Genomic DNA, 17077 nt, shown 5'->3' on the forward strand with positions numbered 1-17077 from the left:
TGACATATTGGTTTGGTGGTCACTGAAATCCAGGAGTGGAATATAAAGTATCAAAAATGGGCCAAACGTTCTCTAACAGAAAAATACGGGGGTTATGTTTTCACGAAAACGCTCAAGAAAAGAGACCAGGCAACACTGAAGAGTCTTCACTCACCAGTGAGATGGTGCCCTCATTGGAGAGAAGGTAGCACAGGCTGGCCGCCTTCCGCACCAGCTGCTCCTGGCTGATCAGGTTAGGTGGGGTGCCAGTGGGCCCCCCTAATCCCCTCTTGTTCAGAACTGCATAAAGGCTGCAAGCTAAGAAAAGAAAAGCAACAATGAAGTTGCCAGCTCAAAGTCTCCAAGAAAAACTTCAACTGGCTCAAATAACCTTAAGAGATTAATACATCAAAAATAATGGCCCGTATTTCTAGAAATTTAAGTAAATCCCACAAGATTAAATGCTTATGATTCCATATGATCCCAACTGCATCAAAACCCTTCTCCAAACACATAAGCCCCCTCTTCTCTCCTTCTTCTCTTTTCTCTTAATCACAAATGAGGCCCTCCACTCACTTTGCTGCCCTGTATATGTCTCATCTCAGTTAGATTTTCAGCTCCTGGATTGCAAGACACTCTACCTCTCCTGAGAAATAAGGGTAATATTATACAAATGGTAATTCAGTAATTACTCATTGTAGTTATAAACAGTGATATAACAGGAGATTACATTTTCATTTGAAAACTAAAATTACAGCCACATTCCCTCAAGCAAGGGGCTATCACCCAAATTAAAGCAGATACCACTATGTGTTTTAGGCTTTTTTATTTTCCATGAAAATTACTGAAAATATTTCAAGGACTGACATACCTATGATGGCCTCCATGATAAAGACATGAAGTACCCCATTGCTGTAGAAGTTGAGTTCGAAGACTGCTGGGACAGTTGTGCTGGGGGTGATAAAAAACTCATCGTTCCTGCTAGTGTGAGTGATTGTGACGCAATTTCCCAGCAGCTGTATGGCATGCATTACTACATCTTCTGAATTTCCTGAGAACCCCAGGTCAAAATCACGAGCCAGGACTTCCTCTTTCATCACAAAGAAGTCTTCCACCAATGTGGAGAGATCAATTCCCTAAAGAAAGAGACAGAAATGGTATCATGACAGTGGAAAACCTACTTTCCAAAAAGTTGGGAGGTCAACACTCCAAGACTTTCTTCTTGCCTTGGCTTTCCTGCAGCTCACTGCTAGCACAGAGAGAAGTAGGGCCAGAACACCAATGCAGAGCGAGTCAGAAAACTGCTTAAAAAGCTGGTCCTCCAGGAATGTCAAGGTATTACACACGCTAGTGAACACTCTAGCCATGACACATGATATGCACACATAAGATCACAAGAGAGAGAAAAAAAGCCATCTGCAAGTAAGGAGTGCTTATTTTTTAGCAAGATTTCCTTCATTTTAAATATTTATCTGACAAATATTTACTTGGTGCCTATATATATATTGGCACTGTGTTTGGTGTTGAGAACATGACTGAACAAGACTGATGTGGTCTCTTCCATCATAAAGTTTAGGCAAATGTATTTTGGGAGGATAAACGGTGGGTTCTAAAATATCAATCAATTTGTTTGGAAAGCATTTGCTATCAGAATACATGCCACATGTTAATGAAATAGATCTTATTTACATTAACAGTATTAATCAAGCAATAGCTTTGTACTACATATATTAAGCAGTCTGTTTTGTTTTGTTTTTAAATGTAGATTCTTCCTCCACCAAGTTGATAAGCTCCTTTGGGCAGGGTCCTCAGCTTATTTTACTGTTTACCTCATGGTACTAGCCATGAGTGGGCCAAATTTGCCCCTGAATATGTATCTGAGCAGCTAACAAAACATCCTAATGCTTCCTACTTAACTGCAGGTGACATTGCAGACATACCTGCCTGTGTCTGTAGAGGAGTAGGCAAGCCACAATGTGTGTGGACATAATGGCACAGGACTTGCTAGCAGCTGGAAGGCAAACACAAAGCTTTTTTTAGTTGCACTTTTTACAAATATAGCTGAACTTTTTTGAAATACCTAAATTTTAAACAAGAGTATTTAAAACTGTAAAAGTCGTCTATCACATTTCCCATAAGTGTGATTTACCAAAAGGAAGTTATAATATTACAGTGTTCTGGTATAATGGAACGTCATTAGAGATCACTGTTCATCATACAACAGGCTAAGACAGGTCCAAATTCAATCCAGGCCAATGGAATTTAGTTACTGAATGACAAAGAGACACTTTTATTGAAATATCAAGACCCAAAGTACAAGCCTGTTTGAGTTCTACAGGATCTCCCATTTCCATATTCCTTGACTTGCTCCCATCTAGTCTATTATAACTACAACTCCACTTCACTCTTCTTGCTGGTATTCACCATGTTAAAATGAAGGTGTAGTAAAAGGATAACAGCTGACTTGAAGTCAGAAAAATCTGGGCTCAAATCCTAATTAACTCACTAACTAACTTCATGACTTGGGGCAAATTACTTGAATTCCTGGCCTCACTTTCCTCACTGGTAAAATGAAAATACTACTAGCTCATTAGACTATGTGAGAATAAAATGATTGGCCCGGCACAGGAGCCACAGTAATGGGCGCTCAATATATTTGTATTTCCTCTTTCAACCTGACCCAGACGTAAGAAGGAAGGGCACAGAAACACATTTGAGAATGACTACAGTGCACACCCCTACAGTGAATTTGCATAAAATTATAATTATATAAATCAAATCTGAGAACACCCATGGAATGATAATCTGAAATCACGATAACATTTGTGAGTTTTCTAAGGTGACATTTATGAACACTTCATTCACTACTTGTAATTGAAGTTGTCTCCAGTGTTTAAAAAAAAGTACTCAGTACTATATGTATCGCTATTAAAATATTTATAAAGAATTTTTAAATATGAATATATGTGTTACAAATGGAAAGCTGCACAATACAAAACTGTAAAAAATATTTTTAGAGACTACACAGCAACACCCATGGTTATTTGGGTAGTGGGTTTTCGCTATCTATTTCATCTTTATTTTCCAACTTTTCGACAATAAGGTATTATTTTTCGTATCCAGATTTTAAGCCAGAGAGAGACACAATCAAACGTGCTTGAGAAAGAATCCTCTGACCCAAAGTCAAGCAGGAATAGGAGCCTCCAGAATGGGAGGAGCCAGGTGAGGGAGGGAGGCCTCCCCAGTAGCATTGGCAGGAGGCGCTGAGAGTATCATCAGTGTCCTGGCCCAGAGAGCAGCAAGAAAGAAATCACCACTGGGCTGAGCAGCAAAGAACCATCGTGCTGCCTTGGGATTTTAAAGCAGCCTCCACAACAGTACACAATTGTACAACTTGGAACTTAAAGAAGACTGATCCTGCAGTGAACTCACACTCCTCTCCAGGTTCACTTTAATTATTTGTGTATAACTATCCCACTGACGAGAACATAAGCTCGTTGAGTTCAGAACCATTAATTATTCATTTTGTATTCTCCACGGCTAAGGCAAAGCTTTATACAAGGCCACTCATATCTGCTGCATTATAAAAACTCTACGGGGTCAAAGCAGAAATGGACATGCAACTATAAATCTAGACGTTGTACCACAAATTAGTTCAAGCAGTTCAAATAAAACACATTAATGAGCAACAGAGGCAACAAATCATTTTAATAATAACTATCTTTAAAAAGCACAACAACTACCACACGAACACCTACAATTACCAGACACTGTATAAGATGTTTAACTCCAATTACCTCAAATCCCCATGGTATCACCTTCTTTCTAATAACTTACCTATCACCACCTGTGAATTAATAGAAGTGGAAACTAACCTCAGCAGATTTCAAAACCTGTATAGTTTGCACCACACCATGATGAATCTAAATTGTAGAATTAAAGAGTCTGGTATTCTACTTACTGAATAGAATATGCTCAGCCAGATTTGCAATCAACCTCCTTCGTAGGAATTCATCTGTTGCATTTCTGGACTCATTAATGGATGTGTCTCTACCTTCATCAGCAGCATCATTGGGTCTAAAAAGTGTTTCAAAAATCAACCCACAACCACACTCTTTTACAAGGCAAACTATGTGGAACTGATCTTTAAATGAATTAGATACTTTAAATTACTATATATTTTAAATTTAAACCACACATAGATTATTTCTATGGGTTATTCTCCTACATAATAGACTATATTATGACCTGGCCAAAAATTGTTATTTAGTTATGACTAAATAGTCTCTTGGTACATCACTTCCAAAACCACTGGCGGAAAGAATACATAAAGCAAGATGCCAGACTCTAAAACATTTCTGAAAATTCAACACTTCCACATATGAAAGGAAAGGCTTCATATTCAATTTATCTAAGTTAAAATTCAATTTGAATTCTGAAAAATTCAAACAGCAAAATCCTTTTCTATGGTTCACTTACATACAATATGCATAACCTACTACCACAAAAACTCAGTTCAAGTATTCAAAAAGCATAAATCAAATAAGAACTCCTATATAATTCACAAAATCAAAAAGCTTTTATAAGCAAATAACTAAAAACTTCCAAACTAATATGAAAACATGTCATCTCAATATTCCTTATTGGACCAAGAGAAAAGTTACTTGAGTAAAGAAGTGAAAATAAGAATGTGCACATTTTTAATAAGGTTAATCTATGCAATACAAGAAGTAACAGATGTTTGATAGCTCTACAAATTTTACCTTGAAGGAAGTATAGCTGGTAACAACGCTTGCTCCAGAGAAAGTGGAGCAGACACCGGTTTCTGACTTTGGCTTTCTAAATATTCCTGGAGAAAAAAAATACAACATGATCATTTACCCTCACTTTCACATCAACATATAAAATGTAATTTCATCTTCCAAAGGTTAAAAGGCAGTTGTGTATGAAATAAGCCATGCTATAGAGCATGGGAAATACTTTCTATATCTTAGACTATCTTCAGAAGTCCAGAATGATTCACAGACTGTTGCTAAGCATGAAGCTGAACTTAAGAACTGAAGACACAAAGAATAGGATGCTTAAACAAAATCATTTTAAAATTAAAATAAATTTTTAACTTTTCTCACACATTGTCATAAAATTGACATTCTTAATATCATTAATAGTGATGATAGACATAATCATACTTTAAAAAATCTGGCAACCTAAGAACCACATTATTTTCAAAAGAACCTCAATCTAAAAGCAAATCATAACAAGACAGAGGAGCTACGTGACCATTTAAAAAATAAAGAAAAAGAAAAGAAATGATGAGGTTCTAAAAGATCAAAGCATTCAAGGCCAGCAAGCATCTACCACAGCAGCTGGAATCTCTTAAAGTTAAGCCAGGAAGTAGAATAAAAGGAGAGGCGGGACCTTCTGCTCCTTATCCCTGGGCTCCCTACTTCGGTACCCATTCTTCTCCTTCTCCTTTACAATTTGAATATCTTAAGAATTTAAAACAGCAAGGGCCTCAGGGACCTGCCAGTCCCAGACTTTCAATGAGGATGGCACTATCCCTTAGGATGTGTGGTACTGGATTCTACACAATAAGACATAGCATCATCCTGTCAAATTTGCCCAGCTTTGGCTGCGCAAAGTGGCTCACACCTGTAATCCCAGCACTTTGGGAGGCCGAGGTGGGATGATCACCTGAGGTCGGAAGTTTGAGACCAGCCTGGCCAACATGGTGAAACCCTGTCTCTACTAAAAATACAAAACTTAGCCAGGTGTGGTAGCGGGCACCTGTAATCCCAGCTACTTAGGAGGCTTAGGCAGGAGAATTGCTTGAACCTAATGGGCAGAGGTTGCAGTGAGCTGAGATTGCGCCACTGCACTCCAGCCTGGGTGACAAGAGCATGAAACTCCATCTCAAAAAAAAAAAAGTTACGCCGCTTTTAGGGGAGGTGTTTGGAAAAAATTTCCCCTAAAGGCAATTTTAAAACATAAGATATAAATACATATTATAAAGGCACATGCAAGATTCACATGAATTTTTATTTTTTTACAATTATTTATTCGTTTATTCATTCATCCATCTCAAAATTTTTTTTGGCTTTTGGGGTTTTTTAATTGATATATAATAGTTGTACATATTTTGGGGTATATGCAATATTTTGATACCTATATACAATGTGTAATGATAAAATCAGGGTAACTGGGATAACCATCACCTCAAACACTTACCTTTTTTGTGTGTGTTGGGAATATTACAATTCTTCTCTTTCATTTTGAAATATACAATAAATTACTATTAACTAAAATTTCCCTACTGTACTATCAAATACTAGAACTCATTCCTTCTACGTGTTTTTTGTTCCCCTTAGATGGTCATGAATTAAAAAAAAATAATAATAGCAATAAATATTGAGCCTGATATCTCCCAAAAACAGATACTCACTCTTCTTCGTCAATAGGCAAATTTTGTGGAAAAATTTAGGCAACACCACCTTTCTCATAGTCCTCATTTTACAGGAGAGCAAACTGCAGCCCCCAAGTCACACAGAGAGGTGCTGTTAGATTCAGCACTGGAGCCTCCTGACTCCAGGTCGATGCTTCAACACGGTTTCATTTCAGCAGACACTCACCTTTAAGGAAAACGGCTGTGCAAAATCCACTCGGACACAACCATAGTTTTTTCGTAACATTCTAATAACACCTCTTGCTATACTCCACAGGCTCTCATTCTTCTTTGGCTTGCCCTAAATTCCAATAGTGATAATGACATGGTGAGAAATAAAGCCAACACATACACAAACATTCTATTATCCACAGAATAACTTGTTTTATGGAAACTGTAAGTTCATCTTGAAAAAGAACAATGAATGAAGAAGGAAAGGAAGCAGTCATTAACTGTGGCCTGTCAGAAAATGTTTAGTATTCAAAGATGCTCAAAGATGTAATCATGTCATTGGCAGATGGAATTCAGTCAATGAAAAACAAAACATTTAATACTATTTCATTTAGTATCATGTTCACACAATTCACAAAAATACAATTGCATACTAATCAAGGAAAAATATGACATAGCCTGGAAAACTGTTCTGTAGTTCTTAAATAAGAATAAAACATCGAAGAGGTCATTTATCTGAGGTCTGATGATCACCAGAGTCTAAATGTCTAATATTAGGCAAGTAATTGCAAATCCAGCCTCACAGTGGCCTTTGAACTGAGTATTCACTCAGTAAACACCTAGTATCTATTACATATAAGGCACAATGGCAGGACATATAATGGACACAGACTCAGATATGAACTTGTGAGACACAGTCAGGATGAGTAGGGTATACATCAAGGACAGATTCACAGAACACAAGGAGAAGAGTGTCATACAGATCACATCACTTAATTTGTAAGCCTATCACTTAATTTCTAAAGCCTCTGATTGTCAGATGTCCTTGAATTTCTGACACATCTGGAGCCATAAGCTTGAAATAAGTACCTCACCAAAAATTTCCACAATAAATAAGAACAAAACTAAATTCCTCTTGAACTCTAACGGCTGACTGGAGTGGTAAGCTGGTAAAACCATTCTGATAAAGTGGTTGGCAGTACCTACTAAAGCTGAAAATACATGTTTTAAGACCCATCAGTTCTTCTCCTAGGTGCATACCCAACAAAATGAATGTATATGGTCATCGAGAAAAAATATACAAGAATAATTACAGCCAAACATCTTGTTAACAGTAGAATAAATTATGGTATACTCATACACTGGAATACTACACAGCTATGAGAAGGAATAGACTACATGCAACAATGTGGATGAATCTCACAAACACCTGCTTAAGCAAAGGAAACCAGATGCGTACAGACCACATATTATCCAATTTACGTAAGTGCAAAAATATGCAAAACTAATCCAGTCTATAAGAAATGAAATTAATGATTAACCTTGAGGGGATGATGACAGGAGAAGCACGAGGAGGGTTTCAAAGGTCCTGGTAATATTGTTCCTTGATCTGGGTGCTAGTTGCATAGATGTATTCACTTTGTGATAATTCAAGCTACATGCTTATGATTTATCTACTCTTTTGTAACTATTACACTTCAATAAAAAGGTATACTGAAAAAGTCATTGCTACTTCTCAATCTGTAGGTGTTTTTGCCACTATGACCTCACAAGTTCTTCATGCCCAATTTAAAATATGCACATATTCATTAAGCCCTGGGGAGAACAAACCACAGATAACCTTCCACAGCAGAGATTGCAACGTGGTGGCAAGTCTTCTCCCACTTTCCAATCCCATGACCAAGGTCGTCACTGATAAATCTAACCAGGTCACTTCTGCCAAGCTCAGGAAAACACCACATAAGCACTACCAATCAAGTTAAAGACAGGGCATGAAAGCTACTCACCGTGCCCATCCAATCACATTTCATACAGTGCTTTAAACACAGGGAGTACCGAAAAAAAATTCTTAGTTAATTCTAAAAGCAAATCTAAATTCTAAAAGTTAAGTCTAAAAGACTTGATAAGCAAAGACGACTTTTGTGTAGGTATCCTTACCAGTTGTTCGCCATTGTAGTGACCTTCGATAATACGATCATAGGAGATTCCAACAGGTATTATCAAGATGTCTGGGATGACATTGGTAGATAGAGTATCTACCACAACTGACAAAAGTCCCGCCCGAGCACAGGAGGTTTTTCCACTCCTAGAACGTGTGCCTTCCAGGAAGATCTCCAAGAATTGCTGCTGTCGAAGTAATTCAACTATATGCTGGGATATAAGAAGAAAGTAAAACACGAATTCAAGACCACTCAACTTAGAATGAGCTCAGAAAAATTAAATCTTTAAAAGCAAAACAGAAAAAACTATAACTTGACTACTGACAAAGTATCTTATTCACACTAATAAAGCAGCTCCTCCAATGCTATATTTTGGTAATAACAACAATAACAACAAAAAATTAACAAACTCGAACAATAATCACTCAAATTTCTCAGAGTAGTGTTTAAAAAATCTCAACTCAAAAGAGTCCTTTTTCCTTCCACCGTGATAACCAACACAACGGCCCTAAGGATAATTAGAGCTCACACATACCCCATGGAGCAAAGCTCTGTAGAGAACATCTTTCCGTCCATCTGGTGTTTCATCGAGCCTTCGTCGTATGAAGAAGCCCCCAAGCTTATGGATCAAAGTACTATAAATTCAGAATGCATGAATTATTTACAAAGAAAAATGTAAAAAGAATACTCACATTCCAAGTTAATTCAAAACATTTGCCAAATGGATACAAGCCCTTATGTGCTGCTTGAGCAGCTGACAGTAAAAATGCAGGCATTTTTTTCATTTTCCACATTATTGACATGTTTCAGTCATTTACATTGTTCATCAGTCTTCGGGATATCACTGTGTATAATGAGCCTCTATTACATCTGTTCCAAGCCAAAAGGAGTTTGCATGATATATTACCCGTAAAAATGATAGTATAGATTTTAAGAGGATTACAGAACACTTCTAAATTTTAAAATCCTGCCCAGGGTCTCAAGACACTGACCCTTAGACATTCTGAAATTTGCCCATGACATCTTTACTACAAAATGAATATGATGTTTATCACGAAAGCTCCTTGGAGGAAATTTTCTCAAATAATTATTGCTTACAAAGGGTCCTTGTGAGACAAAAATAATTTTATCCAACTGAAACCACACATAACCATCTTTCCAAAACATGCAACAAAAATGTGCTTCCTTTGCACACACACAGGCATAAAACAATTCTTTTCCCAACCCCATGTCTCTTTCAACAACACTAATTGTGATATGAAGTTGAAACTAAGTCAATCTTTCCAAACTCACAGCCTCCTATTCTTTTCAAGTAGAGTGATACTAATATAAACATTAATATATATAGTTTTGGTATCCTCTACAGCAGGAGTCCCCAACCCCAGGGCCACGGACCAATACCGGTCCCTGGCCTGTTAGGAACCAGGCCACACAGCAGGAGATGAGTGGCAGGCAAGCAAGCAAAGCTTCGTCTATATTTACAGCCATTCCCCATCACTTGCATTACCCTCTGAGCTCTGCCTCCTGTCAGATCAGCAGCAACATTAGGTTCTCATAGGATAGGAGTGCAAATCCTACTGTGAACTGCAAATCTGCCCATGAGGGATCTAGGTTGTGCATTCCTTATGAGAATCTAATGCCTGATGATCTGTCACTGTCTCCCATCACCTCCAGTTGGGACTGTCGAGTGATTCTACATTATGATGAACTGTATAATTATTTCTTTATATATTACAATGTAATAATAGAAATAAAGTGCACAATAAATGTAACATGCTTGAATCATCTCAAAACCATTCTCCCCACCCCCATGGTCCGTGGAAATTGTCTTCCATGAAACTAGTCCCTGGTGCCAAAAAGAGTGGGGACCACTGCCGTACAATAAATATAAGGAGGCCACAGTAAGGTGCTGCCAAAGCTTAGCATCACTCTTTGAGAGTAAAACTCTGCAGAATAAAATGAATGAGATGAGCCATCCACAAAAATAACACAGGAGAAGTGGTTTGTGAATGGGTAGGCTGTCATGTAACAAAAGCAAGCTGCACAAAAACAGACTGGGTTATCTACAGCCTGCTGTGTCTGAAGGACAGGTGAGCTACACAATCGCTGGCATAGGGTCCATGAAAGGGAAGTTAGATTACAAAAACATTATCAGTGTTTATTAAGTAGTTCCAAGAAATCCTAGTTGAGAACCAAATGTGAAGGAAAAAGGTACAGGAAATATTCTAATTACAAGAGAAGCAAGGCTTCTCTAGAGCCCCACTGGAACATTCTTCCCTCTAAGTCTGTGCCCACCAGAAACTTCCTGATGACTTTCTAATTCGGTTTCCCAGGTTCCTTGGTTCTGGGAAGAGGTCCCCTGGAGAGCAAACACAGATATTCTAATTCCTGGAAAAGCACATCTACCCTGTAGGATCATATCACACTGTATTACAGCTAGCCGTCTGTCTACATTATCCATTAAGCTATGTGAAGGCAAGGACTATATATTTTGTTCTCTCTTGTCTAAAGCACAGCTGGATAAATATCATTGACTGCATGAATGCATGGCTTCTCTTCAGTTGGTCACAGGAGTCTGGTTAGCTACAGAACTCTGAAAGCCTATAGAACTCTGAGCCAAGGGATTAAGAAGGAGTTCCTTAGACTGTGATACTGAGGACATAGCACACAAAGGTGACAAATGCCATCTTGTGAAGCTCCACCTGCACAACCTGCCAGCCCACTTTCCTTCTAGTCTCTTTCTAAATTCATGCTCCTCTTATCCACTCTCTACCTACACAGTTGACCTTAGAGATGCTTTGTGCTTTCACGTTTCAAACTTTAATTTCCCAAACCAGCTCAACCAGTTCCTCACCAATTCCTTGTTGGTGATCAGACCTACCATCTACCCAGTTTCCTAGCTGGTAAACACCTGGGAATCTTGCTCCTTCCTCTCCCCCTCTATTGAGACCCCATATGGACTAGCATTGGGTCTTATAAATTCAAGCTACTAAATACTTTTTAAATCTATGCCCTCCTGTCCAAAAACAATACTATACTTTTAATTTAAACCTTCATTATCTTCTGCCTGAACTATCCTAATGGAAGCAGAATTGATTTCATTCTTCCGAATCCAGAATGACCTTTCAAAATACAAATCTGAACGTGTCATTTCTCAATTACGGGACAAACTCTAATCTCCTGGCTTAGAAATTGTTTTGATCTGGCTCTACCTATGCAGCTACCACCTCCAATCTCTGATCCTTCCTAATGCATCCCACATTCCCACCTTACCAAATTGTCCACCACTTCCCAACCATATCATGCTCCTGTATCTCTCCACATTTGCACATACCATTTCCCCTAAATGGAACACATTGAGGAAAACCTCTAAAAAACCTTTCAAAAGGTGAAAACCTCTAAAAGACACCTTTCCCATGATATTGCACTTTTTAAGTGGTTCTAGCTCCACTAAATTATGAGGTCAAAGTTACAGGTATGGTTATCTTTTTATCACTAACCCTTCTCCCACTTCACTGCCCCCTCCCCCACCACACAACTCCCTACTGCTGAGCCTGGTCTGGTAATTTGCTATTTTGCCCTTCTAACTACCTTTTATCCATTTGATAAATAATGCCCATAAAGTTTAGGTAGCCACAGTTCACCAAGTATCCCACATAAAAGATATAAATAATGATGATAGTCTTAATGCATTTTTGCACTCTCCACATTTTACACAATAAATATATATCACTTTTATAATAAAAGAAAAAAAGCTAATGTCATCTTTACAATAACATATCGAAAGGTATAATTTAAAAAACAAAAATTCAAAACATAGCCTTTTTAATTCCTTAAATTCCAAAATAAGCTCATCTTACCTGAAGATTGGGATATGGAGATTATTGCCTGAAGCAATGTATGGTGCTTTGATGTTATGGCAGAAGAGAATGAAAGTGAGCAGCAGATAGTCAATATGGGATCTATGAACTGGTAGAAACAGAAGCGGCAAATTCGTCTAGCAAAGGAAAAAATGCCAAATTTAAAATTCAAATGTAAAATTCAATCACACTTTGCAACTGCATATTTGGCTAGAGTCACTCAAACACTGGCTAATCAGTGACTCACTCTTTAAAAACATTTTCCAATAATAGGAACTTCCTTCAATGTAATACTTTTTGAGCTAAAAATAAAAGCAACTATAACAACAGAAACAAGTTGGGGGAAGAAGAGCAATCAAGAGTTCCAGTTGACTTATACCCTTTCTGAGAAGCAGCTCTACTGATATAAAAAGAGCACAGGTTTTGGAGTCAGGCTTGGTCTGTTTGAAATCCAGGACAAGTCACTTATTATCTGCCACTTGAGACAACCTATTTATCTATCTGTGTCTCTATTGCTTCATCTACAAAATAGAGATTGTTCTACCAGATTTTCAGGGTTGTTGCAAGGTAACTTACAAAAAGAATCCTGCATATTGCTGATAAGTACTCCTGTATCCCATTTCTCCTCCCCAAATACACAGCTGCTGAAGTTATCACAAAAGAGGGAAATCTTCCAAATGGGTTGAAATACATAACAGTACACAAGAGAATATTTCCACAAGAACTCTAAAATCACTCTAGAAATGAGGGGAAAATGGGGTAACAGATTCACAGAAATTCTTGCCTCAGTTGCAGCTTTAACCATCTCAAGTTGACCTTTGTGAATTTGAATGTTCCAAAAGAAGCTGTTGAACAGTTTTAGCAGCACCCACCCAGTCAGTCTGAAACAAAGTACAAACAAAAAAAAACATAAATGAACACACATATATTTTTACATACAAGCATACACAGTTATTTCTGTCTAAATTTATGGACCTACAACCTAAAATTTCTTATAAATGACTTTGTGTGTATGTGTGCACACGCATGCATGTATATCTGAATTGCTGAACTAGAGCTAACTTTATATATATATACTATTACAAAAGTATCCATTTATTATAGACTACAATCATATTTCACTCTAAAAATATTTTATACTGCAGAAGCAAATGACCAAGGTGAATGAATATTTAGTGAGCAGAATGATCCCTCTGATGTACACAAACCACTCCTTTTATGACTCGGATATGTGAAAGTTGATTCACAACTAGTCTAGATGAGCAGATGTTAGTAGTAATACATTGGCTGCTATCAATTAACAGAGATGAAGGCACCTTCAAGCCTACCACAGTGCTACTTTGCATGAAAGCTGAAGAAGAATTTAAGAAGAGTTTAATTTAATATCAGGATTCATTGAAACATCTTTTGGACAAAGAGAACTGTGCTAGGAAAGTTCAATAATTCAGTCTTATTTGCTCAAATCAGCATGGCTGTGATTGAAAGCTTTTTGTCTGGCCTTTTAATACCTGATCATTGCCGGTGAGACAGTGGCAACCATTTCTTGAAGAATCCTTTTAGCTTTCTTTTTCACTTTGTTAACGGCTTTTGATTGCTGCTGGGCAGAACCATCAGGGTTTAATTCAGCAGCCACTTCTGCAATTGCCTCTTGTACTCTGGTATGAAAATGGAAAAGAGACAATGTAACTGATTCTATACTAAATTCTGTATTCAGTATTTTCTAAACTGCAGCTGTAAATCACAAAACAAAATACATGTTCTCTTTAAAATGTGGCAACATGAAAGAATAAGCTCAAGCTAGAAGTGCTCTTTCTGGCTATCTACTAAATATTAAGAGTATTATATTCCTAAATCAAAGAATCTCTGAGGAATCTGGAAAGTGGACTTAAGAATTTAATTCAAATTTACTGGGTGACAACTATGTGCATTTGAATGTTCCCACTGAAGTGGGAGGGACATGAAATTGTACTCTAGCAGAAGAGAGAAAAAGAAAGGTTATCCCTTTAGGCATACAATTCAGAGGTATCCAAAAGTCTACAACCAAATTAATGTGTGGTTTTTCTTTTGAAGACTTAATTTACTTTTAATTTGTATTCTGACTCCATTAGTAAAAATATATGTAAAACTCTGGGAGGGACCAAAAAGGGACACAAATATTTACAAAATTTTTCAACTCAAACCAGTAGTTTTTAAAAGGCACAGCTCAAGATCAAAAGAGCACAGCATGGAATCATAAGCAGTGAGATAAAAGGAAACATTTAATCCAGTTTTATAAATCTTCCAGCTGACTTAAGGCAGAAAGTATGAGGTTCAACCTCCTTAAACCACTTCTAACATCCCAGTTTCTAGTCAAAACATCTGTATGAAACAAACATACTTAAAGGTTTTAACAAGAAAACAGAATATATAATAACCTAAGAGTTTCAAATAATTGTGTTTTATCCCACTGGTGTTGATTTTAGACTAGTGAAGTACAGCAAAATTCCACACAGCCCCATAATTCACTAATACAAAAAGACCAATACCACAGGACACTGATGCCCCCCAAGTCTATTCCCCAAAAAGCATTCATTGCATTCTGGCCAGGAATGTTTCTACAAGTCATTACCATGACTGATGCACCTCAATTATCAACTACTCACTCATCCATTCGAAAAGTATCTCTTGAGCACATACTATGTGCCAGCATTGTTCAGGCCTTAACAAACGTAACGAAGAGTCTACAAATGACACTTGTGAATTCAAAGCAGCCTTTTAATTCACCCTGATCTCCTGCTCCCCAAATCCAGGTAGATCTCTAAAACTGGCCACACCAATGAGACCAGTACTCTAGAATCAATATGCTAGAGTATGGAAGTTTGGAACACCTTCACCCAAACTCCCATACTCTAGAATATTTATTTCCCCATTCCACCTGAGTTCCAATCAGTCTTTCCTATTGTAAGCAAGCTCCTGTGAGAGCAAAGGCAGTATCTCATTCTGTTAAGATTTCTAGCAATGACTTTCTACTATAAGAATTTGTACCTAGGTACTCAGTAACTGGCAAAAATATCAAATTCACTTCTCTTTCGGCTATAAAATAGGAAATTCAATGTCTCCAACATTTATATTACAGAAAACAGAGAATTCTGGAAATATGTGCATCTCTGAACTTCTATTTGCCTTTCATGTTTTAGAAACCCATTTGATTATTAATCCATAACACAAGACTGCTATTCCCACATGGCACTGTCACCAAAGCATCTATTGCCTGCCCTTCTTTAGTTTCCTTTGGAGCTTAACATTTAATGTTTGGAAATATGAACACTTCTTGAGACACAGTCCCAGAGAAACTAAAGGTTACTAAGGAAAATTACTTCCCCCTCCCACTCCTACCGCCCATCCCTGCCATTTCCCACCTTTACACCTGTGTCCTGCCCTTACCTACTGCTGTTCAGCACATTTTCAGTCACATTGGTGGCAAACATGCCCTTATGCACATCTCGCTCTTGAATAAAAAGAACATAAGAAAGGCGTCTTGCAAGCCATCCCCGGTGTCTGTGAAAATGATTTAGCAGAGAAGTATTAGAGGTAAATCTAAAACAAGTTGTTTAAATCATAAACTAATTTTCCACCCATAAAAACAAAGCCTAATGTCATCCATTTCTGAGATTTAGGGTTCTCCTACAGCAAATTCTCCTTAGTAGTTCAGAATGTTGTGCAGCCAATTTTATTCACGTACTCTCAGCTAAAATTGAAACTTGGAATTTGTATATTAACGTTTGAATAGTGTTACTGTGCTGAATAACCCTAATATGAAAACAAAAATGAAATAAGAACATCTGGGTTTATTAATACCATTAAAAAGGCAAAAATGTTTAATGCTATATATAAGCTATATCTATTCTAATAAACCATACAGTTTATAATTATAGCTATGGGCTATAAAAGATAAATTTAGAAGTCTTTTCCTATGATTAAAGGCTAATTTTTTGTTATTGTTATAGTTTTTGTTTTTTCCTAAGATAATTGCTGACTAATTGAATTGACAAGGCTGATCAGCTGAAAGAAGTCAAGCATGATCTAAATATCTGTACTCTGGGCTAACAAAGCCAGAATTTTTCACTTTTTTTCCCCTTCACATTTTAAATATACCTGAGGGATAGAATATATTCCTGTCAGTTACAAATTACTATGAGGTATTTAGATGGGAGGATGGAGAGACAAGTTTCAGAATAAGAATGCTACAAGCTTTCATTATGTAATAATTTGAAACCATTTGTAATGATTACATGATATCGCATTATCAATTCATTAACTCTGAAAAGACCCAGAATGCCCTCAATTCTGGGCAAAGAAAAAGTAACTTGAGAGAGAACTGTTTATGAATGACTTATTTCTTCACCTCTCCTTCCTGCCATTCTCTTTTTCTTCCTCCTTTGTCTAAATCTTCCAAAAATTTGGCCCAATATATTAAACATTAATCCTAAACTCTTCCTTCAGCCAACATTTTCAGAAATATTATTGGAATGTACAAAGTCCAAGCTCTCTATGTAATCCCTTTGCAACTGACTGAAAGAATTGTGTGTGTGTATGCACATGTGCATGAGTGTGACAGTGACCGAGTGTGTGACTCTGTACGTGAATGTGTAAAAATGTTTTAGGCTTTGCTTCATTTAATATACAGAAGAACTAAATAGCTGAAC

The 17077-nt window shown here is 37.2% G+C and overlaps 1 protein-coding gene across 11 annotated transcripts in view; it reads right to left on the reverse strand.

Moving 5' to 3' along the window:
- Positions 1-17077, reverse strand: part of GPAM (glycerol-3-phosphate acyltransferase, mitochondrial) — a 114597-nt gene that overhangs the window by 60750 nt on the left and 36770 nt on the right. For all 11 annotated transcript variants that reach the window (XR_013397668.1, XR_013397669.1, XR_013397667.1 and 8 more), the window contains 12 exon segments: positions 15816-15929; positions 13901-14047; positions 13177-13273; positions 12393-12529; positions 9068-9167; positions 8531-8743; positions 6609-6722; positions 4743-4828; positions 3941-4056; positions 1920-1990; positions 851-1115; positions 155-297 (listed from right to left, as the gene is read on the reverse strand). Coding sequence is in view for 8 of the 11 variants with exons in the window: in XM_015148146.3 (XP_015003632.3) it covers positions 155-297; positions 851-1115; positions 1920-1990; positions 3941-4056; positions 4743-4828; positions 6609-6722; positions 8531-8743; positions 9068-9167; positions 12393-12529; positions 13177-13273; positions 13901-14047; positions 15816-15929 (1603 nt within the window). In the remaining 3 variants the exon portion in view is untranslated.

The sequence above is a fragment of the Macaca mulatta genome, chromosome 9, assembly GCF_049350105.2.
Source record: "Macaca mulatta isolate MMU2019108-1 chromosome 9, T2T-MMU8v2.0, whole genome shotgun sequence".
NCBI classification, from domain to species: domain Eukaryota; kingdom Metazoa; phylum Chordata; class Mammalia; order Primates; family Cercopithecidae; genus Macaca; species Macaca mulatta.